Below are 24,105 nucleotides of genomic sequence, written 5' to 3' on the forward strand. Positions count from 1 at the left end.
AAGGTATGGACATTGAGGCTGTGGACAGCTACAGGTACCTTGGTGTTCATCTGAACAATAGACTGGACTGGACTCATAACTCAGACACCCTCTACAGGAAAGGGCAGAGCAGGCTGTACCTGCTGCGGAGACTCAGGTCGTTTGGAGTGGAGGGCCCACTCCTGAAGAAATTCTATGACTCTGTTGTGGCTTCTGCTATCTTTTATGGCGTGGTCTGCTGGGGCGGCAGCATCTCTGCTGGGGACAGGAAGAGACTGAACAGGCTGATCCGAAGGGCCAGCTCTGTTCTAGGATGCCCTCTGGACCCAGTGGAGGTGGTGAGTGACAGGAGAACGGCGGCTAAGCTGTCATCCCTGATGGACAACATCTCCCACCCCATGCAGCAGACTGTGACAGCACTGAGCAGCACCTTCAGTGGGAGACTGCGGCACCCACGGTGTGGGACGGAGAGATTTCGCAGGTCTTTCCTCCCCACTGCTGTCAGACTCCATAATAAAGACTTTAACTGATCAAGCACACACATCCATACATATGCAATAATACTAAGTGCAATAATCCTTTCTGTCATCGTTGTATTTTTACTCAGTTGTATATAGTATTTGTATTTGTATTCTATTTTTATCTTATTGTATATTTATTTTATTTTATTCTACTGTATATAGTATTTTATTTTATTCTATTCTGTACAGTTGTGTACTGTATTTATTCTTATTGTATTCTAATTTTTGCCTCATAACTTTTGCACTGTCCACTTCCTGCTGTGACAAAACAAATTTCCCACGTGTGGGACTAATAAAGGTTATCTTATCTTATCTTAGTAGCACCCTGAGGAGCACACTTGGATCTCATTTTAGGAACAGTTAAAATACCAAAACTCTATTGCACAATGCATTGGTTTGGATTAAATTATCTAATATTATGCAATAAGGTACAAAGTAGTCATCGTAATATGTTAATAAACAGTTTTGAAGGGGACATTGCTACCAAGCACTGCCTATTAAACTAGGTTTATACACAGATATGCAAATATAGGAAAGCAAATAAACACCAGACTGTAGAATTAAAGATATTTAAAAAGTTAACAGGTATAATTTGAAGTTGGCCTTAAATCTTGTGTGATCCCCCCCCCCCCCCCCACAGACTAAGTACAGAATACAAATACTATTTCCAACAATCCATAACAAGGCTACACTTACTATCACTCACTATTAATAATATCAGGGAGAGTCTAGTAGCACTTGATAATTCAACAAAGGAAAAACTCATGAAAATATAAAATCTAACAGTTACATTCATAATTCAATTAAAATTTTAATGAGCAAAAATATAAAATAAATAAATGCAGGTATTGCAGTATGGGATAGTAAAGATTTAATCAATGTTTAGGAGAGATGGGAAGTCTTATTTCCATGTATTTGTTGAATTTATTTATATTTTATGTCTTTTATTTTATTCAAATCATCATTAGTTAAGATTTTAAAAGATTTTTAGATTTTAAAACTATTTTAACATGATAGATTAATTAAAAATATACGACACTGACTCAAACAGCCCCCGCCGGTGGATGAGAGCAGTTAACAGGTGAGCTGCTTTTCGTCCTGTTTATTCATCCCCGTGACGTCAGCAGCCATCGCCGACTCCCCCTCACCATGACAACAGCAGATTTCCAGCACAGTCGAAGGACGAACTGTAAGCTCCGCGGCTCTACGGTTACAGCTGGTTGTTCAGCCTAGCAGTGGCGTTAAACGATATTAACAGGGATATATTTAATGTAGGAAGGCCGTCTGTGCCGGGAAGGAGTTTCATGAGCGGGAGGCCAGCCGGAGGCAGAGGGAGACGCCGTCTGACTGTGTGATCAACAACATGGCTCTGCTTCAGCATCCCCGGCTGCTGCTCGCCTGTGTAGGGCTGCTGCTGCTGCTCACCTTTGGCAGCATCGACGCTCGATCTTCGCCTATATCGGACTTGAAATCCAAAATATCCGGGGTGGAGGAGCTCTTGGAGGAATTCCGCAAACAGCTGCAGCAGGACCAGACCTACAGGACAGGTGAAGTGATGGACTCCTGCGTGGGCGACTTCAGTGCCGCGGGGGATCGCATCATCCGGGCCAAGGACTCCATCGAGCAAGGAGCCACCTTCCTGCTGGCCCCGGACAGGGTGTACACCAGGAAGGACTGTGTGCACGCCTGCTGCTCCCAGCCTCACTGCACAGTTGCGGTGCTTCACGAGGACCAAAGGCAGCCCGGGGACAGTCTCCGCTGCTACCTGTTTAACTGCACCTACAGGAGTAAGAATGTGTGCGCCTTCTCGGCTCAGAAAGGCTTCACGACATACAGCCGGACTCCCAACACAACGCAGGGACACCTCCCTGTTTCATCTAGCGACTCAGCCCGGAGGCCCGGAGAAGAAGCTCCTGATGAGGATGATGCAGGTGGGAGACCCTGCAGACACACGCAGTGTTAGTTACTGGGTTAAGAACTGTTTTATAACTGATAGGTTATTTAGAAAATGATAGGATGTCCATGCCTTCATGTATGTTTAAGTAAAATTGATGGAGCAATAGAAAATAGCATGTTTGCTAATGGTTGCTGAAAAAGTTATTATTCATTAGGATGTTTTTCCTGTTATGACAGCAATTATTTCTTGAATTATGATGTTATAATTAGATCACCGATGATCATATTGGATGGGCTTTTGTAATCTTCTATATGAGGTGTTATAAGCTAAGATACCAAAAGTAATTTATTAATTTTCCTCAGGTTTGTGGCAAAAACCTTATTTGGGTAATTTTCTGTCACTTTACTGTATTTTTTTATTTAATCCCACCAGGAAACCCTGCTGTTAAAACAGGATAAAAACTTTTCTGTCAGCTTTGTAACAGCTGACAGAAACTGACTTTAACAGCAGAACCAGCCTTTAGCACCTGCTTCTTATCCAGATAATGCAGTAGAGAGGATTAATGATTTGCCTCATAGGTTTGTAGCCTTGCCCTCCTGAGAATAGAAGCAGATGTTTTTGTGAGGGGCTTTGGGCGTGAGCAATGGAATTAAAAGGATATATGTGAATAAAAAACAAAAAATATCTAATCATGTTTTAGCCTGCGATAGAATCAAACATGATTTAATGTGAAAATTGGATGAAGAGAGTAAATAAAGAGGCATGTAGAGGACACTTTCCATCTACCTGTGCTTGATGTTGCAGACGTGGATGAGCCTCCTCGCAGTGACGCTGGACAGGATGTGGTTATCCAGCTGCCCACAGATTGGGCTGTGCTGGATGGCCGTGACAGCGTGGACGACCACGGGATCCGCCGCTATGAGTGGAGTCTGATTAAAGGAGACACAGCCATCAATATGAAGGTCAGCATGTGCCTTAGTCAATACAGTCTATACAGGTGTAGATGAAAGCCTCTAACTATGGCGGTGACAAAGGATTAGACTAAAGATCCACATATATACATCTCTATTGTTCTCTCCTTCAGGTGTCTCTGATGTTTTCATTTGCAATATGAATACCCAGAAAGCTAAATGCGTTTGGGTATTTTCATTAGTTAAGTCAACAGAGTGGCTTGTGTGCAGAGATCAACACAAATAAAGAGCTTATTATTTCTAAACTGCCCTTAGGTAAGCAGCAATACAAGACACTGTCCTGTGGTTATAACATTAAAGAGATTTTAAACACCCTGCACAGCTTTTCCTGTTCTTATGTAAATATTAAAACCACTAATTTTCTGTATTTTCTACCTTTAACAGAAAATAGCTCCCAATGAAAACAATTGGCAGGAAAGTACAGAACCATGTTGACACAGTGCTCATTACAGAGCAACTCTCTGTTCATAGCAGGTTGCACAACTCTTAAAAATTATGTATGGCAACAGTAATATAATATAATGTAATATAATATAAAACTCATGGGCCAAGTTATGGAAAATATTATTTGGTCTAAAAATCTCTGCAGTATAATCTAATATGAAATCTAAGAACCTAGGTATGGGGAAAATGAAACAATTGGAAGATAAACTAGTGGGTGATGCTGTCAGAAGATGTCCAGTCTCAGCATTTTATAGGTTATTCTGCTCTGCTAATTTTGCTTTTAATGCTTGGGGGGGGGGGAGTGATTCTGACTGCAGCACAATGGCATAAAAATAACAATAGTACAGAAATATCAAATGATGTCAGATACAAAACTCTGCAGCTAAAAATAACACACAAAACCAAAATCATCAAGGCTAAGGAGAAACAACACAACACTTATTACTATGTATATGTATTGTATATCCTGCCCTGGTACAGATTTTTATTGATAAGATAATAGATAGACCTTACGTAGACCTTATTAGCTTAAAGTAGAAAAGTAGAAAATAAATTTTGTCAAAATCAAATAAAAATAAATTCAATAAAGTGAAATAATTACATTTAATATGTAATGTTGTAAGATCTAACAACAAAAAATATGTCCAATTCAAAAATGCAAAATGCTAAAAACATGTAGGAAGCCAAAAAAAACATGTAATATAAACAGCATAGTAAAGATCAGATGGCGTCAGTATGACTGTAAGTGTTGTGATTGTGCAAAGATAAAATAAAGCGTTAGCATGAGAGAGTAGATTTTCTCTGCTACACAGATGTGGTGCATTGCTAGGATTGATTGCATGTGGTATGGAACATTTCCTGTATCTGTTCTTGTGCCAGTGGAGCTGAGCCAGTCTGTCAGAGAAGTAAGTAGGATGGATGTATGATCCATGATGCATATACTGCTACATGTTTAAAACCCAGTGCGGTTTTACAGAAGTCCTCACTAGGTGTTTTTTTAATTTGGCAAAACAAAAGTCTAGAAGTTGATTGCTTCAGAGATGTATTTTTTGTTTGTGCTCTAAAGTCAACACATCCAGGTTTGCTGAAGATCAGTGGCCTCCAGGAAGGAGTCTACACGTTTCAGATGACAGTCACTGACACGGCGGGACAGAAGAGCTCCGATAACATCTCTGTCACCGTACTGGCTCCAAAACACCAAGCAGAAGGTAATGAATCACCAAAACTTCCATCTATGTTCTGCAACTTCCTTTGTGCTGCACTGATTACCGCTAAAGGGTGCGTGACTTGTGACATATTCCTTTACCATTTAAGAGAGAAGATGTGTAGTTACTGTATTCTTATCTGTGCCCACAGTATGTACCGGTCACTGCTCAAACTACCAATTTAAGTGTGATGACGGTTGCTGTATTGACATCACCTATGCCTGCGATGGGAAGCAGCACTGTCCAGACCGCTCAGACGAAGACTTCTGCCCAAACTGTAGGAAACACCTAGTACTCACTTTGTTGGAGCTGGAAGACGAATCCAATTTTCATTTCTATTAAAGTTTTTAATGATTATGCATACTAGATAAAATTAATTAATTTCAGTACAAAACTCTTTTCTCTTATAAATCAAGAACGACACTTTCTTATATGGCAGTGTGCTTCTGAACAAGCCCGAACTCACTCAGGTTTCAGCTGAAGCCAGCATGACTAAAAAGACAGCCGTTGGTCAATTAACCTGTAAAAAGTATGTGTTATGCTAATGTACAGCTGTCTTAAAAGATCAAATTTACAACCAGTGAGTAAAATAGCTGTTATTATATTTATGTGATGAGTGGATAATAGAAGTCTTTTGTAAGGCTGAAATTATTTGAGTCATTTCATCAATATAAATGCTAGCAAAAATCCATAAACATACCTTCCCTTAAGCGATGGCTTCTTTTGTTTTTTTCTAGTCGATGGCAGCCGAAAGTCAGTGACCCACGCTGTGGACCTGCCCAGCCCTCAGCGGCCTGTCGCTCAGACAAAGAAAGCTGAAGACGACTCCATGCTCCCGACTGGAGCCAGAAAGACCATCACACCGCAAGACACAAGCAAGGCGGCTCCTTCTCAAAGTGCCAGTGAGCAGGAAGCTTCAGTCAGTCAAGGTAGAGAGGTCAAAGTCCTTGTAAAAGCATGTAAAACCACTCTGAAGGCATCTTAAAATTGTCATTTTAATGTTCTCGGGGATATAAAAGCAGCAAATATAGAATCACTACTCAGATAAGATTTTTTTAAAAGCACTTAAATTAAAGTGAGGTTTAAAAAGATGTTTTCTCCCACAACTTGTACTTCGGCAGCACCAACTCAAAGTTTCACAGGAGTGTGGCTTGATTGATGGCTCAGTCCATAGTGCCAACATGATCGACATCTTGGTTCATCCCACCAGACCAATGATAAGGATGCTTTCCTACATCTTTACTATGACGTTCAGATATGCCTGCCAGCACACGGTTAACATACTGTGAAAGTCTTTTGCGGACATGCCTCAGTACAATTCAATTGGCTCATAAATCACCAGACTGCCTGTTGATTGGCTCTCAAGGAAGGCCGGCCGATGAGTAGTTCTCCCATAAATTTCTATTCGGGGTTCTTTGAGTGCCTTGGCTCTCTCCTATAACGTCTCTGGTGGTGTTCATGCTCCAAGGTACTTGGAAAAACACTTATTTAAAAGGAGCCTTTGTACAAGATGCAGAGATATAAAGTGAAGTTGAAATAGGGACAGGGTTCGCTCCATCATGATAACCACTGTAAACCACAAGATGGTGCCGCAAGTCCAACATAAGAAATTCCATTAAAGCAAAAATTAACCAACTGTTAACACAACATCTGTACAGAGTTCATGTTAGTAATTAGTTAAGAGTTTCAGGAATATTTAGCATTAATACTGGTTGGGCTGGACGTCTGCACTAAAACTAGAGCCAGTCGTTTGTCACAGCCAGCGGTCTGGCTCCAGTAAAACAGTATGTAAGCCAAGTTTGATTGGCCAACTGCTAGCCTGTTCTTAAAAGTGATGCTGAAGTTATTAGTTCACCTGTAAAGCAAGCAGGGTCAACAAAATACTAATAGTTATTTCTTTTCTTTCTATTTTTACAATAATGAAGCTTTTTTTTTTTTAGCAAAATAAAGAAGCTATTCTTAGCAGCATGGACAGCAGAAAGGAAGGCAACCTTTGTTGTCCAGGGCTAGACACTGAAATAAAAAGCATATGGACTATAAAGCTTATTTTGGAGGAAATATAAAGTACAACCTATTTTCTGAAGAAATAGGTTGGCATGTGTTATCACAGAGGTCGTTTTATGGCGTAGTCCCAGCCTCCAACGAGGCAACGCCACGACTGAGACAGTGTGCAGCCAAAACCTTTATAGATGAAAGCCCATGTCTACAGTGTACTCAGCTATCGCATTATTAGACAGATTTAGGCAATTAATATAAAATGGTGATGTTAACTGTGTTTAAAGCACTTTAGTCACACTTTGGAGCATTTCTTCATTGCAGTCTGTTTAGGAAAGGAGAAACAGAAGAATATGAAAATGTAGGATACAGGAATTTGTGTCATTGGTGCAGAATCCCCTTTGTGAAGAGACCAAGAGGGTTTGGTGTGTCTGGGTACTGAAGCAGATGGAGCCTGTAGGCAGCCACTGAGTCATGGCACGGAGCTCAAAATGCTGGCAAAGCCACAGGGCCACTCTGCGGTCCCTGGGAAAGCAGCTCTTTGCCTGCATCCACTCTGAGTGCTGGAACAAAGCTCCTCTGTCCGCTCTGCCATCCGATCCCTGAATGTCACTGACCACACTGCTGTTTTACTATAGATATTTTGTGCTCAAGGTGGATTCTCAGGAGTCTTTTCTTCATTTGACAAATGCACGTCCAAGTTCTTAGGAAACTAAGATGATACCTCATTGTTTAGTGCTCAAAGTCAAAAGGAAAAATAGTTAATCCACTGTTGTGTAGAGGGCTTTGACCTTTGCACTCAAGGTGGATGATGACATTGGATGATATCTTAAGTCGCTGGTAGAAGGGCTCGAAGTAATCTTAGATGTCCGTATCACTTTATCTCTTTATTTAGACACAAAGTCCAAGCAACAGTCCTACAGCCAAGCTTGTTTGATGTCCGATATCAAACATAGAAAAGCTGCAGATTGTCAACAGCAGTCTTTTGGTCACCCTTCATTTCTTTATCTTTTGCTAGAAAAACAAGAAATGCATGCACACATGGAAATACAGTATATAAAGCAAAACAGAGTTCGTACCTTTATTCTTCTACACAGCTCAAACTCCCTTAGATAAACTTTATTGTAATTTCTGTAAATAGTCTTCAGGAGTAGTTCTCTAAGCTTCATGAAGGACATCCAAAGCTGTTTTTTGGATGTTGACCCTCTTTTGTTCTGTTCTCTGTCAAGATAATCCCACGCTGCTTCAATGATGTTGAGGTCCGGGCACTGTGAAGACCAAGTCATAACTGATGGTGTTCCATTGTGTGTTTTTCTGTCAAGCTACGCTTTTATTGAATTGGCAGTAAAAAGACTGAATCTAAATACTTTCATTTTGGATTTATCACTCCATCAGAAATGTTGCCACTGACTTTTATCCCAGTTTCTGTGTAATATGGGATACATCAGCCTTTTCTCCCTGTTTCCCTTCCTTAAGAATGGCTTCTTCACAGCCACCTTAGCACTGAGACCATTTCTGATGAGGCTCAGTGAACAGTAGTAGTGCCCCTCTATGCTTAATTATTAATATGTCAGTATTAAGTTGTTTAAGTAGAAAATACACTGAAAATAGTCAGATACAGTCATTTTCGCTGTTTCCGAATTCACCCAAAGATGTAAAGTCAGGGTTATTCGAGTGGTGTGCCATTCTATTAATATGGCAGTATGTTTAATACTGTAACAGTATCTCTTTATTACATAATAGTATTTAATATTGATTATTCAATGCTAAAATCAATTTACCTGAATCCATTTGTAGGACAAATGTTGAAGAGTTTGATATTAAAATTGTAACACCAGCTACGAAAGGCTGTATTAAATATGTACTTCATCTTCCTGCCTCGACCTGAGTGTTCAACTTTGAGCTGTTGATTTTTTTCAACTCGATGTGACAAATGAGGGATCAGCACAGTGAAACTGAGGACACTACTGTTAGCCTTCCTGTCTCTAATAATTAGCATACATTCCAAAATAAACTCATTTTGTTGTATTCATTATGATCTGAAGCTGGTGACTGAGCCCATAAAATTGTTTACTGAGGTCACAGATCAAGGGCACATAGGACTGTTACCACTGACTTCTACACAACTGGAAGTCTTCTGCCAGCCGGAGGAGTCTCCCCATGCTGGCCACTAAAGAGGATATTGCTTTTTTACTACTGTCTCTGAACAGGTGTCATTGCTGTGCAAGAATCATTTAAATGTGTTAAATATAAAGGCCGTGTCTTGTTCCTTTAGACCCATGTGCTGCTGCTCCAGTTGTGGGACCCTGTAAAGGCACCTTCCCACGGTGGTACTACGACCAAAATGTGGGAGAGTGCAAACACTTCCTGTATGGAGGCTGCCAGGGAAACCACAACAACTTCCTCCAGGAGTTGGACTGTGTCAGTGAATGCATACAAAAAAGTGAGAGCCCACCTTACATTCATTTTGATTGATTTATTTTGTAGTAAGATTGACTTTATTATGTACGAACACCTTTTAGGTCCAGCTTTCAGACCTGCCAGTGTGGCTCCTCCAGTCACCAAGCAGACTGAGATAGGTATATTCATCCAAAGAATCAAACACATGTCAATAATTCAGTGTTGTGAGTCAGCCGTTTTCTCATCTAAGCGGTTTTATTTTTTAAGCTTCCCCTAAAGCCACCCAGAGCCAAGCAGTGAGTGACGCCCCCATCTCCAAACCATTTCCAGTCATGGGAGGACACCCAGTCCCAGAGTCAGGTGAGACCCAGAGCTTCTGTCTGCTTTTTGTGGCTCTTCCCTCTCTATCCGATGACCTTTTCTGAATGGGGCGCATTTCTTTCTCCAGGTGCCATCCTTCCTCTGGCACTTGGCCTAATCATCACTGCCCTGCTGCTGCTCATGATCAGCTGTCGTCTCAGGCTCGTCCGCCACAAACTGAAGAAAGCGCGTCCCCTCACTACAGAGGAGTCAGATTACCTCATTAATGGCATGTACCTGTAGCCAATCAGAGACCCGAGAAAAGAACCATCAGAGCCCGATCCAGGACGTTCTGAATTTGCACTCTGCATTTCTTCGATGTCTCTTAATTTATCCTCGTTTCCTGTTAGAAAGATCCAAAGCTCTGCTGCCGTGAACGTTGCCGAACGCCTCCACACCGATCCCCTCTGACTGGCACTGTATATCAGCTGCTGATAGATTCAGCGAACATACTGAGATGCTTGTGAATTCATACTTATGTCCTAAGAAAATCACTGATGGAATATCAGCGTTTCTCCTTTACTTCTGATACAGATACTAAAATAGACACTTGTCTTATCTATTACAACTGATTAATTAAACACTGGTTACTTTGAGACAAACATGTTCATTTTACTGCACAAAACATGCGCTATTTCTGCCTCTGTGCGACTTTAATGTGCCATATTTTTGCTGTGTGTTTTAATCCCATTAAATTGCCGTACGGCAGACACAAAAAGCATCGAGTGCCTGTTACAGTCCTATAGGACCTGATTTTTTTCATGTACATAAACACATATACACACTTTTGCAATGGTGGATGTTCATGTCAAACATAATCAGAGTCTAATCATGTGGTCAGCATATGTGAGCGAGAAGGCTTCAGACTCTGTTAAATGCTGTTTCAGGTCCTTTTTTCTTCCTGCTGGTTCTTTAGGATGTCAGTGAGAGCAGATATTCCAAATTTGGTCACATCAGCCACACGGACATTCATGGGTCTGAGGACAGAAACCCAACCCACCTGTCAAACCTTCTGTTTATGGCCTGTAGCTATTCAGAAAAACAGAGTGTACTTAATTTGTCCCCAAAGGTCAGGCAGCCAAAATATTCAACACAGCCTGTAATAAAATATTTGCATAAACAGAAAAATAAAGCAGTGTTTCTCAGACTGTAGAGCATAGAGTCACAGTAGGTGGGGTGTGAGTGAGTTTGGTAAAGTGTGAAGTTTAATGAACATTATTTTTTTAATGAAAAATTAAACACTCGAAGCTTTGCTCATGAGCTTTTCTGCTGACCTTTAGTCCCCTGAATTTAAGCATAGTCTGTTTTAAAGCCAAGTATGCCAAATAAAAATAATAAGCATTATTTTGAACTATGAATCATATGAAGCTACTCTTGCTAAGTCAAAAATGTTATATTATGCGGCTGGAAATTATGATATGTTTCCTTTAAAGTTTGCCAGAATCATATAAAACTATAGCAAAGTCTTTTGGTGAATTTCTAGTCCTGTATGATTTTGTTGCGTATTTTTCTCTAATAAGGCAACATAATTGGAGTGTATTCCATATATCTATATATATATTTATTTTGATAAATGTATTCCCCCAAAGTGCTGTCTTTCATGTAACATATTAAAGTTTATTATATAATTAAAAAGTACCGGGGTTATATATGTTAACAACAGGATTTGCCAAAACGATTTTATTTAGAGATGATCATCATATCTGTAGAGATTTGTCTCTCCCTCTTGTATTTCTGGAATTTTGATAATCAAACATTTAGTCCATCGTGTCAAGAAAAAATCGTTTAAAATCATTTTGCTTTACAACCAACTTTTCATTACTTTGTCGCAGTGTAGGGTTTGGCGTGAAGAAAACTGGATTTCTATCACAGCCCTGTCTTTTTTACTGATGGTGTGCCGAGCCAGTTCCACCTTGGTTCTTTTAGAGAATCAGCATATATTTCAACAAGTATAGTGACTCGACTGTTGATGGAGAAGAGAACTTGAAGGCTGAATCTGTTAATCTTTTTTTTCTATCGAGGTATGCCCAGCCATTTTGTGTCTTCTATTGTGGCTGTACATGGAACTGATTCTAGATTTAGTACCAACTTACTCACTCATCTGCTCCGTTATTAGGTACACCTGTTCAGCTGCTCCTTATTGCAAATCAGCCAATCACTGCAAGCAACTCAGTGGATTTAGGAATTTTGATGTGGTCAGGACAACACTTCTGAGGTTCAAACTGAGCATCACAACGGGGAAGAAAGGCCATTAAAGTGACTTTGAATGTAGCATGTTTGCTGGTGACTGATGGGCTCATCCAAGTATTTCAGGAACTGCTGATCTGGGAGTTTCCCCAAACCACCATCTCTAGGGTTTAGAGAATGGTCTGAAAAACAAACTATCCAGTGAGCAGCAATTCTCTGGGTAGAAATGCATTGTGATATCAGAGAATGGCCAGACTGCTTTGACCTGAAAAGAAGGCAATAGCAACTCCAATAACCACTCATTACACCCCCGGTATCTCTGAATCACACATTGAAGCAAATGGACTATATCAGCAGACCATTCTGGGTGCCACTACTGTCAGCTAAGAACAGAAAACTGATGCTACAGTTGGCAGAGACTCATCACAATTAGTCAATAGAATACTCTAAAAGCATACCTGATGCTCACCAGTGCTTTATGTAATATTGTAGGGTCTACCTTACAATATAAAGTGCCTTGAGGCAACTGTTGTTGTGATTTGGCGCTCTATGAATAAATCGTATTGAATAGATGTGATGAGTCTTGATTACTGCCGTCACATTTGAATGAAAGCATGGCTCTATCCTGCCTCGTATCAAAGCTTCAGGCTGCTGGTGGTGGCGTAATGATGTTGAAGATGTTTTCTTCTATTAAGGTTCTTCTATTCAAACACCACAGCATACCCGAATATGGTTTGTGATCATCTTCATCCCTTTGAACCACCTCCTTCAAGCAGAATAACACACCGTGTCACAAATCATCTCAAACTGGTTTCTTGAACATGATTTGCATGTCCTCAATAGTCACCAGTTCCTAATCCAATAGAACACCTTTGATATGTGGTGAAACAGGTGATTCACACCATGGATGCGTGACCGTGCGATGCTATCAGTTTAAAATCTTTGATTAGTGTTTCCAGCACCTCGTTGAATCCAAAGAATTAAGTTATCTCTGAAGGAAAACCCAGGATTAGTAAGGTGTACCTAACACTGTGTCTAGCAAGTGCAAATAAGACTTGTACAAAACAGATTCAATAACAAAAGGCAGACAAAAACATAAGCATCTCTTTATTTTTATGCCATTCCAGCAACTGTGAAAGCCAAATATAATCCATCACTCAGATCACCCAAAATAAAATGTGCTTTTTTTTTCATTTCATGATTTTTTTTTTTTCATCAAGAAAACAGACATTCATTTGCTTTATATTGTTGGAGTTTATTTTGGCAAAGCAGTGACTTTCCCCATTTAGTGTCAGTCACCAGAGGAGCCTGCACAAATTGTTAATGGAAACCAGCGGCAGAAAGCAACACATCAAAGTGGAAAGCACAGCCTGTATGTGCGTGCGTATGTGTCGGTGTCATTAGTGCTCTGCTCCCTTCGGAGTATGTTCGGTACGATCCGATACTTATTTTACGTGCTGCACATGAAAACAGGATGTGTGTGTGTGTGTGTGTGTGTGGTGGGGGTTTACATCAGGCTTTGTGTGTTAATTTATGTGTGTGTTTGTGTTCTTAACACTGATGCCACGGGAAGAAAGCTGATACTTTAGCAGAGAAGTCTACAGTTTTTATGATCCACACACACACAGACTGTAGCTAGGTGATTTATCTAACAGGCTCAGGCGTTCTTCGTCTTGGTTTTCTGGGGTTCCTCCTGCATTCAGCTTTGATGCTGCTGAAATGTAATGCTGTGAAAAATGTTTGACTGCAAATCAAATGGTGAAACCACAAAAAGAAAAAACAAAGAAAAAACTAAAAATCCAGCGGTTAAAACGAACACAAACCAAAAAGGATGCAGACCTGGAAAACAAAAACAATAAATCTCTCTCCGATATTTCTGTGCAGAGCGTCAAGCAGTCTTTCCTCGCAGCCCCTCGGGGCCGTCATCAAATGTGAAACTAGTCCGTTGTTAGAATTAAACAAACAAACAAACAAACAAAAAAAGAGCACGTTTGTTATGCTTTGAACAAAATGTCAAGGGCTGTCCGACCCATTCCAAGTTTTCTCCAGGTTCAAACTTAAAAGGTGGATTATGGACTGCGTTCCTCTTCAAAGTTCATCCCTGTGAGAAACACATTTTAAATATTAGAACACACAAAAATTGAGGCAAGGTGCAAGAAAAACAAGCAGAAATCTTGCTGTCATGCAAACAGAGTTAAAAGAGAAGACCGCATGCAACATGTTAAGATAAAACGTCATTAGAAAAGTTGTTTTCATCTTTCAAAGATTATCAGATAAAGTAGTTGAGTTGAAGTTGGGTAATAAGCTTCCAAATTGGCAAAGCAGTCATGCTCCTGAAACCAATCATGTGCCTTCAACCTGCTGTGATTTCAGCTCATTCCCTCATGTTTGAAACAGAGCAGAGTGCATTAATCAGGCAGCTTTTATTGAGACCAATTTAGAGCTACGGGGGTTAAAAGAAGATGAAGGAAACGTGCAGCTAGTTGGTATGGTATGGAAGAAGCAAAAAAATGTCAACAAGCAGCAAAATGCAGCCCCTTGTGATCCATTGCCTTGCTCCAAGCCACACCATTTCACCTTTGCCACTGTGAGAAGGAGAGAGGGGGAAGGAGAGGGACAAGGAAGTCACTTCCACCTGGACCACTGCTTGTCTTTGTCTGTTAAAGGCACATAAATCACCCCCATCAAGGGCTTCATTTTGGTGCTGCCATCCTCCATCTTGTCATATTGCTCCAGCATCTGATTTCCCCCCGCCGGACCTACGGGCAGAATCAGCCGCCCGCCGGGCTTCAACTGGTCCAGAAGCTGAGGGAGGCAGAAGGGAGAGGCAGCGGTGGACAGCAAGTCAGCTTTAAAAATACATTCCAGGGATTCTATTTAGATACAGTCATACTGGATCAGATATAAAAACACACTAAATTAAATATGAAGCAGGTTTACAGTTTAGGTATCCAGCCTTTGTTGTAAAGTAAAGGGTAACAATGTGCTCAGCAGAATTCAGAGACACTCACAGCTTGGGGAACGGTGGGTGCAGCTGCGCCAACGTGGATGGCATCATACGGCGCCTCCTCAGTGTAGCCCAATCGCCCGTCTCCCACTGAAACAGCAGCAGAACGTCAGTCACAAGCTGTCGCACTGAAAACACTGATGGATGTCCTCACAGGGTGGGACGAGACACATTACTTGGCCAATGCTGCATCTGACATTTATAACAATTTACCTGATCTGAGAAGCCAGAAATAGCCGAGTAATGCTGATAAAACTGCATCTCAATATTAGTATATTTCAGTATTTTAGGGCTGGGAGTTACTTTCATATCACAGATTGCTTTTGTTTATTTACATTTATAGACTCAAAGGGTGTCTCTAATTTTACTTTGCCATTAAATATCATTAGTTGTGTTTTACCTAATCAATCAGCAGACAAATCTTTTTTTGGTCTGCTTCTTTTTATCTCCCAGTTGCGAGTATTTTGTTTTACCCGTATGTGCCGTTATTAACAGACTAAATACAGAAAGATTTCAGAATAAGGTCTGAAATCCAGGCTGCCCATCTATCAGACTCCACTAGTCGCTGCTGGCAACTGGCAACAGTTGTGCAACATAAAACAATGAAATCAGACTCATGGCAGAGCAGCTTCTGCAAACCTGAATCATGTGCATGCCATTTCTTCAGACCGAGTAAAAGCAAAACAGCTGCGCTGATGGTGAAAACCTGCAGAGGCCTAACCACAGAAAACCGATTAGGAATCCAAAAGAGAACTGATAAAGAATGCGACCAAGAAAACATAAATCAACAAAGGCACTGCTATTAATAAAACCGACAACCACCTGTAATCACATACAGTAAAAAGTGATTTACGAAATGGAAGACGAAACAGAGAAATGAAAAAATAAGCATCACTGCTCTTATTAATCCCCTCACTGAACTGCTCTTGAACCCCCCTTCAGAGGAGGTAAAAGTCCTCACTGCTCAATTATTTAGAGCTGCACACTGTTTACTGACTGCTGCCTTTTTCTCCACCGGGGAACATTAAACTGTCTGCTGTTCGGTCGGATCAAGGAAGCAGCAGCCCTTCCTCAAAACCCACAAACGTCTGCTGAAAAAACAAAGATATAAAGCTTTCATCCGCGATGTCTTACCTATTAGCTTGACTCGGCCCGATGTTATCAAACTGGGGTCATCTTTCTTCACGTTGTTTATAGAATCATCTACCAGCTCTTTGATGTGATCGATTCCTATAACTTTCCCTTTAGGACCTACCTGTAAAGCGCAGAGGGATGAAGAGAGTGTGGGGGGCGCGCTCAGTTCAATCACGACGTTCACAATGTTCAACGCAGTCAATCTGATTGATTTTCATCGATTGGTTGACATATTAGTGGATCAATCAGCTCAATTAATCAACAATGCCACCAAAGAGAAGTCGTTTGTGTTTACCCGTCGCGTGTGTGGCTCACCATTCGTGCGAAGCAAACCGACAGGATCCCACTGCCGGAGCCGACGTCCAGAGCCTTCGCTCCCTCATACAACTGGTCATGTAGAAGCTCCAGGGCATAGGCGTGCTGGGGAGGCAAAACGAGACAATAGCATTTCAACCCATCACTCACACAGCACAGGCTAACACACGGTAATCCCAGCGCAGGCCATCTGTGAGGCTTGTTTCAGTTTTTCATGCTTAAAGTGGACCTATCCTGCTCATCCTCAGCTCTATATTTATTATTCTTGTAGCTTTGTACGATTCCTTCTGTCTGAAACAAGCCGTTTTAGCTCCTCTCCCAAGTCGAGATGATACTAATAGAAAAGGGCTATAAGAGGCTGCTGCCATGATTTACTGCCACAGACGCCATAAAGTTTCACGCGACCTTCCTGGGAACTACAAGTGTAAATGATTAGTTCTGCAAAAAAATAAATAACAATAAAAATAAATGAACAAAAACCTCAATAAAAAGCTAACATCTGGGAAACATCGTTCTCTGTGACATCATCCAGAACAAAAAGTAGAATAAATACAAACAAACAAAAGAAAACCCTGGGCATGTTTAATGGGCATCTCCCGTGCCATCAACAGCAGCAAATAAGGAAAAACATAACGGATCCACTTTAAGCTTCTATTACTCGACTGAAACATGCCAACAATGAGCACAAATGCACAAAACTGTGAGGATTTGGTTAACTGCTACTGTTATCTACTAAAAATAGATGATTAGGAATGACTGAATGGGACCAAGCTTCACAATAACAACAACAAAACCATTCAAAGCTGTGATTCACAGGGAGCAGAAATGTCTGAAAGTCTTTAAAGTCCTACCATGTGTGGGGCGCTGATGGTCGCTTGATAGCCTTTTGGTTAAAAGACAGGAAGTAGGTTTGGTTAGTTTGAATCTCAGATCTCCGTGCGGCGATGCGCGAGCGAGTACACAAGCAGACGTACCTATTGACTGCGGCGAGTCCATGTAAGGGTGAAGCCTAGAGAAATGTGCTCGGTCTGTGACAAGCATGACTTCGTAGACCTTGTCAGATTTAATAATGCCATTTTCTGAGGAGGCAAAAAGAACAAGGTATATATATATTACATAATCCCGCAGCAGAATCAGACAGACAAAAAGAATGAAGGAGGACACAATATAGAGATATGAGACAGCAAATTCACAACAATAAACTACTTTTACTAGTACATAGCCTCATTTTTCCAAATCATGAACAGGACTGCTCTAACAAACTACTGGATTTTCATATTTTTGCATCACTGCAGTAAAGTATAGTAATTTATCAGGTATTTATTATTCTTCCTGGCTCAGAACAAAGTTTCAAGGGGGTGACTACACATCTAAGTACAAGCAGTCCACACAAAGTTAAAGCAAAACATCTGTGTTGCCTTACTCCAGGGAAATACGAGTATTTTCTGTTATTTCTGACCATTAAGATGCATAAACACATGCTTCATGCTTAAGTGAATTAAGCAATTATTCTTATCAGTCTGGTGATTTTAATTTGAGGGAAGAAAAACCCTTGTTTATATGGAAGACAAACACGCTTTATCAACCCATTAGGCATGTATGATCGTGTTTTTCAAAAAATATACCAAAGATGATCAGGAGAAAAAAGTAAAGAAATAAATCAGGATTACTGGCAAAATTACAATTATTTTGGTCAACACCAAGATCACTCACACATGTCTGGATGTTTGGAGCCATCGTGGGAAAATTTTTCTAATTTGGTGTTTTAAGGCAGAAATTAATGTTTACATGATGAAATGTGCAACGTGAAGGCTCAGCTCACTGCGTCCGTTTAGCTATAAACAGACGTCAGAGCAGGGAAAACTGTGGTTGTCGCACTGTGGGACCCAAAGCCTCTGCATTGGGGTTTGTACAACCAGGTGACAATTGCAAGGCAAAAGTAAGATGATGTTTTCTTATGCTTTCAGCTGCTCCTTTTAGGTGTTGCCTGAGCGAATCAGGTCCCTCCATCTCCATCCCTGGTTATGAAAATTTTTCAGTAAAATTCAACTAATTTAAGTGAAATTTAAGTAAAATTCAACTTGGATCTTGTTTTTAAGAAAGAAGTGGGGTAAAGTATATACCATGTTACATGAGAGCCAACCAGGACCAGAAAGACAGGTCATGTTTCTCCCATATCAGCTTGTCTTCATTGGCCCCTTCATTGGTTTCTGAAAGTAGAATGGGAGGCAGAGCCTTCCAATATGAGCTCCCACTTTGGCTTCAAGAGACAGACACCCTTCTTTACTTTTAAGGTTGGACTTAAAGCTTTCCTTTTTGACAAAACAGAGTTAGGGCTGGATCAGAGGAGCCTGAACCAATCCTTAATTATGCTGCAATAAGCTTGAGCTGAAAGGAGAGTTCCTATGACGCACTGAGCATTTCTTCTCGGGGAAGATAAGATGAAGGAAGATGAGAATGTGCATGATGACGATAAAAAAGCAAAGAAAATCAAAGTAAGCATTTTTTTTGACTACTGTCAAAGAAGAAAATGCAGAAATTGCAGCCTAAACACAGGCTGTGACCCATATGTGCTGACCAGTATGTGTGCAGCAGAGAAACACCAAAGCTTACAGACAGGCCACCAAAGAAACAAACAAAAAAGCTTCGTGAAGAAGCGTCTTCACAATAATCCCTCCTAACGGGATCCTTTAGCAGTGAGTGCCAGAGGCAGGAAAAAGCCAACGACAGCCGGCTCTGCTGTCATCACCAACTCCCCTCACCCTCTGATCCATGAGCCACTTTAGGATACATTACACAGAAACAAGCTGCCAGGCGAACATCTACAACTAATATCTAATGGCTCATTTCAAGCCACGATCCTCCCATCCTTAATTATTCACCAAGCAAACACTCCAACTTCACACTGTTTCTAAAATTAAAACCCACAAGGTGAACAACTTAGAGGCATGCTTCACATTTCCTAGAGCACAGGACTAGTTGCTGAACTTTAAAGATGAATGAGTCATTCAGCATCAAACCAATAACCTTCTGACCGGTCCTGAGCGCTGACCAGGAGGACAGAGACAATGAAGAACTCAGGAATTAGCATGCGTCCTGCGTGTGACCTGCTTAAATGCAGCTTACGCAAACTCAGGTTAACTTCAAGCCATTCATGTGTCTAAATGGGTCAGTGTCCAGTTAAGTGGAGCGAGTAATGACCACACAGGTAAAACTTTACACTGAGCTGACTTCAGTTTGCACCAGACTAATACAAAATGTATTTTTTGTACAGATTCACTAAAAAAAGAGTTTTAATGCTAAGGCTAATTCAGTTAATTTGATGTAATTATCATTAAAAGGAACGTTTTCTTTACAGCAAACACCCCAAAATAACAAGCAAGTACATAGACTTTGGTTAGGTAAGGTAATCCTGACTCTTTTTATATGTTGTTGCTTTTTATGCTTCTATTTCCAGTAAGTGTTCCCAGTTAAATTCATAACACCATTAATATGGACTAAAGCCATATTAATATCACCAGGTGCAAGTTTTTGTTAATAATGAAACTTATCATCATGTACAATAATGAGTCCTGCAGCAGTTATAGAAACAAAAAATTAGCTGATGACTCAGTTATCATCAGGCTTCTTGAAGGTAAGGAGCTGGATCATTTCAAAAGTGAAAAGACATGATTTTTTTACGAAAAGGTCAACAGTCACACCACCAACACTTATCAAGGTGTCGAGCTACAAATATTTGGGTGTTTTTCTTGACAACAAGCTTGGTTTTGCAGAGGTTAAGGCTTGAAAAGGTCCAGCTAGAGCTCGGCATGTAAGCAAAATTTAATGTTAATGAGAATTTTGGCTTCCAAAGCTTATTAAAACAAGACAATTGCAATAAACAAATCACCGCGTCTTCTTCTGTTCCGCAGTAATTATGTCCTTTGTTTCCATCCATAAAAGCCCAAATCCACTGCCCAGCAGCCTGTGGCGTTTTTAGTTTAATTCACATTAATTAATTCAACTGAAAACAAATAAATGAAAGTTCAAGAAAAGAAAATTACTTAAAAGGTTGTAGGGGTTTTTTCCCCCCAAGTATGAACCTTTAATTGGGCGTAGTTTTAATCGTGAAAAGGTTTTCCTTTCATGAATTTGTCAGTTTTCATTTGAGTTTTTATTTTATTTTATTGTTTGTTTGTGTTTTTATATATAAAACAATGGTTTCATTGTTGCAGCAAAGATAATGGAGTAATGGAAAGCTGTGTGGACTCATTTATGAACCCAGAAATATGTCAGGGGTGTTCCTACAGATTCAGAAATGTTGGCACCGGCTTCGGTCTCTTTAACTAGGATTTGATTTGCTCATGCCTAAATTTTTTTTAGTTTATAACACTGACACAAGAGGAGCTGGAAGTGTTCAAAACTTCAAATTGTCCTTTTCTGTCTGGCTTTTTCACTGAGAATGCTTTATAGACATTAATGTTATTTACTTCATTTATTTTAACTAATATTTTCCATCCTCTTTGGCTTATCCTTATCAGGGTCACAGATTGGGAGGGGTGCAATTCTGCTGATTTTTTTTTTTAAGCACTGCATGAGTTTATTTGTATTCACTGATTAGTCTGTTCCTTTTTCTAGATTTATTTCTATTTTATGATCTAACCAGGGCCTTTTTTTTAAATATTTACTTCATTATTTAATCTATTTTGTAATTGTTTTATTATTTTATCTGCTTTAATGTTGTTGTACCTATTATAGAGATGGACCGATCCGATATTACGTATCGGTCCGATACTGACCTAAATTACTGGATCGGATATCGGAGAAAAATAAAAAAATGTAATCCGATCCATTAAATATCACGAAAGCACCTCACAAAACTTGCAACACGCCGTAACTCACCTCAGAATGTTAGCACTTCGGAGCAGTATGCATCACGTGATAGAGCGGCTGTGGCATGCGGGACCTGTCGGTGGTCTGGATAGCATTTGGAGCTTCGCTAGCAACCTGGCATTTCATCTCCGACAAAGTTTTCCCGAGAGAAGTAAAGCAAGTGTGTAAGTCCATCTCTAAATGTTTGTAAAGCATTCCTGCGTTAAGCTTAACAAGCGACTGCCTCTCCGGCTGCTACTTCAATCATGAAACTGCTTAACGATCAGCTGATCGGCTTTTCTGTCCCGAGTCTGTCTCTCTGGTTTGCTTTTGGCCCACTTTGCACCAGAAAGAGGAAACCAGCGGCTGAACAACAGCAGCACGTTTAAGCTTGATCAGCTGTTGTTAGAATTTATTTAATATTACTTTCTACTCAAGGATCTTTTTCTACGTAGCTGACGCTGGTAACTGTGCAGGGGCGGATCTAGCAAAGTTTAGCCAGGGGGGCCGATAGGGCATTAACAGGGAAAAGGGGGCACAAAGACATACTTTTCTTTCTTATTCTCATTTAAAATGTCAAGCTTTTAATAAATAATTATCTGACACCCAAAGTTTTAATTTGATGTAAAATGAATAGAAGTCAATTACTGTATATAGTAACTATTAAGTCTAATATATATACCCTAGTAAGCTATAGTACTTTTTCCTTTGGGAAGGTACCATCTGTGCAGTCTGCAATTTTGTTGAAGAAAGATGTTGAATCTATTTAATATTTCTTGAAAAATAATTGATTTCTGTGCATTTTTTTCCACACTGCATCAAATTAAGGTTGATTACGTCAATTAAGCATCATGAGGTGGAGCGTGAGGGGTGGTTCCCTATTTTTTATTTATTTATTTTTGTTGTTGCTGGGAGTTGGAACCCTATTAGTTAGGTTGCTTAATATTTATGCTAAGTACTCTTTAAAATACCAGAATAGGGAGGATGGTGTAGGTTTAAGTTTATTAGATTGATCAGTATTGCTGAACTATGAAATATTTTTTTTTGCATACAGGTATAACAGAATAGCTTTAGTGTAGTTGTTGTTTTAAACTTGAGTATGAACTTATACAAAATGCAGCAAGATATTTAAAAAAAAAACAGTTTTGTTGATTAAAAAACACTATATCGGATTCATATCGGTATCGGCAGATATCCAAATTTATGATATCGGTATCGGTATCGGACATAAAAAAGTGGTATTGTGCCATCTCTAACCTATTATATTATTTATTTTGTTGATGTTTCATGGGTTTTTCTCTTTTTCTGTCTCATCTACACTCTAAACTGACCATATCTCAGCTGCTACTTTAGCACTTCTGCGCGTTTTGCACACTTGGTATAATTGCTTCCCCCTTTCCTGTTATCAGTTTTGTTGTAGTCGTGTTTACCGTTTTTTCCCTGCATATTACAAATAAAAACCCAAAGACGTTTTGGCCATCCATCAAAGGAAAGTTACCAGGGTCGTGATTAAAAAAATATTTTTCAACGATATTGCTACTAATAACCAAATAAAAGAAACATGCACAAACTTGTATTAAACAACCCCAGAACGACTGTTTGGAGTCAGAAAACCCCTGGTTTACTGTTCCTTTGTGAAGCACATTTCCCCTGCAAGGCCCAAACCACAGAGCTTTCGGCCAAAAGCTTAAAGCTTGTAATGATATGCTGAGCTGCAAAGCTTATAAATAGCCCTGGGAGATAACCTTATACCAGAAGTGGACTCTCTGGTCTACAGAAATGCATGTGGGAAACATGCCTGCGCAGAGCTGTCAGTGACTAAGTTTCGCGCTACCTCATGACAGCATGATTGAACCATGTGGGATTGATGGGATCGATCGTAGTAGCACTGAGTCACTGCTCCCACCGCAGCTGTGACACAGCAAGCTGCCATTTTCACTCACCCACCGATACGAACTGAGCTTTTGCATGCATAGCTGTCACTGCAATTCAGCGTGAAAGTGGACGACACACGGGCAGCCGTTAGTGGATGTGGGCAGGGCCGCTGCCGTTTGGCTTTCAGCGTCCCAAATGACGCACATAGAGCTAGCAGGCTAAGCTACCTTCGCCGAAAAGCTCTAGCTGCACAAAAATCCCTTGACTGCAAACAAAGGAGAGGTCATTTGAGTGTTAAGAGTTGGCTTGGTTATTTGCAAACGCAGCAAGGGATGCATCTTTACCTTGCGTGAATTGGGAAAGGGGTGGAGAGAGTTGCTGCTAGGTCAACAACAACATACCACATAGCTTAGCAACCAGCCAGCTTCTGTGCTAACCTTAAACGTCCAAACTAAACCATTTACAGGCGACGCACCTGCAAAAGCGTCGCTGCCACCGCCGCCGCTTTTTTTAGAAAAACATGCAGACTCACTGCGGAGGTTGTTGACGAGCTCTGCGTGGCTGGCTCCTCCTGATTTCCAGGCCATTATTAAGCAGACTTTGCGGAGTAAGTAGACAGCAGCTGTCAGTGCCGCGCCTGCGCCGACCGTTTTGCCGATGAAGCTGACAACCTCCAGAGCGGACGGCGGAGCGGCGGATACGTCACCGGCCATCCGATTGATTTTTATTATTTTTTTTTGTTGTTTTGTTTACGGCGAGTCCCCCTTTCAGACACACCCCACCACACACACAGCACTACCCTTTAATTCATAAAAGTTGATCTGTTTTATAAGATATGTGTCCAAGCACGGTGTTTGATGCAAGGGCAAAGCCACATTCCGCACTGTGCTTAACGCAGATTTGCCGCAGTTAGGACAGGTAGCGGCCGCTAGGTGGCGGGAAATGGCAAACAATGTGAGAAACG

At 40.6% G+C, this 24,105-nt stretch overlaps 2 protein-coding genes across 6 annotated transcripts; one reads left to right on the forward strand and one right to left on the reverse strand.

Annotated features, from left to right (window-relative positions):
• Positions 1–1,638: 1,638 nt before the first annotated feature.
• lrp11 (low density lipoprotein receptor-related protein 11) lies at positions 1,639–11,373 on the forward strand. Its single transcript, XM_082507112.1, has 9 exons — positions 1,639–2,431; positions 3,202–3,359; positions 4,879–5,020; positions 5,169–5,294; positions 5,755–5,946; positions 9,288–9,455; positions 9,535–9,591; positions 9,680–9,772; positions 9,861–11,373. The coding sequence occupies exons 1-9, from the start codon at positions 1,864–1,866 to the stop codon at positions 10,013–10,015; spliced, it is 1,659 nt and encodes a 552-aa protein (XP_082363238.1). The 5' UTR covers positions 1,639–1,863; the 3' UTR covers positions 10,016–11,373.
• Positions 11,374–13,049: 1,676 nt separating this feature from the next.
• Positions 13,050–23,978, reverse strand: pcmt (protein-L-isoaspartate (D-aspartate) O-methyltransferase). Of its 5 annotated transcripts, none has more exons than XM_082505904.1 (8): positions 23,617–23,978; positions 17,390–17,494; positions 17,267–17,298; positions 16,416–16,520; positions 16,101–16,221; positions 14,971–15,056; positions 14,537–14,764; positions 13,050–14,060 (listed from the first exon to the last, which is right to left on the reverse strand). In XM_082505904.1, exons 1-7 carry the CDS (start codon positions 23,852–23,854, stop codon positions 14,585–14,587), a joined length of 867 nt encoding a protein of 288 aa, XP_082362030.1. In that variant the 5' UTR covers positions 23,855–23,978; the 3' UTR covers positions 13,050–14,060; positions 14,537–14,584. The 5 variants fall into 5 exon arrangements, with proteins under 5 accessions (XP_082362030.1, XP_082362029.1, XP_082362032.1 ...); XM_082505903.1 differs by having other exon boundaries at positions 14,595–14,764; positions 23,617–23,964; XM_082505906.1 differs by having other exon boundaries at positions 23,674–23,930.
• Positions 23,979–24,105: the final 127 nt, after the last annotated feature.

Source organism: Aulonocara stuartgranti (genome assembly GCF_965226115.1).
Source record: "Aulonocara stuartgranti genome assembly, chromosome: 15".
Lineage (NCBI taxonomy): Eukaryota > Metazoa > Chordata > Actinopteri > Cichliformes > Cichlidae > Aulonocara > Aulonocara stuartgranti.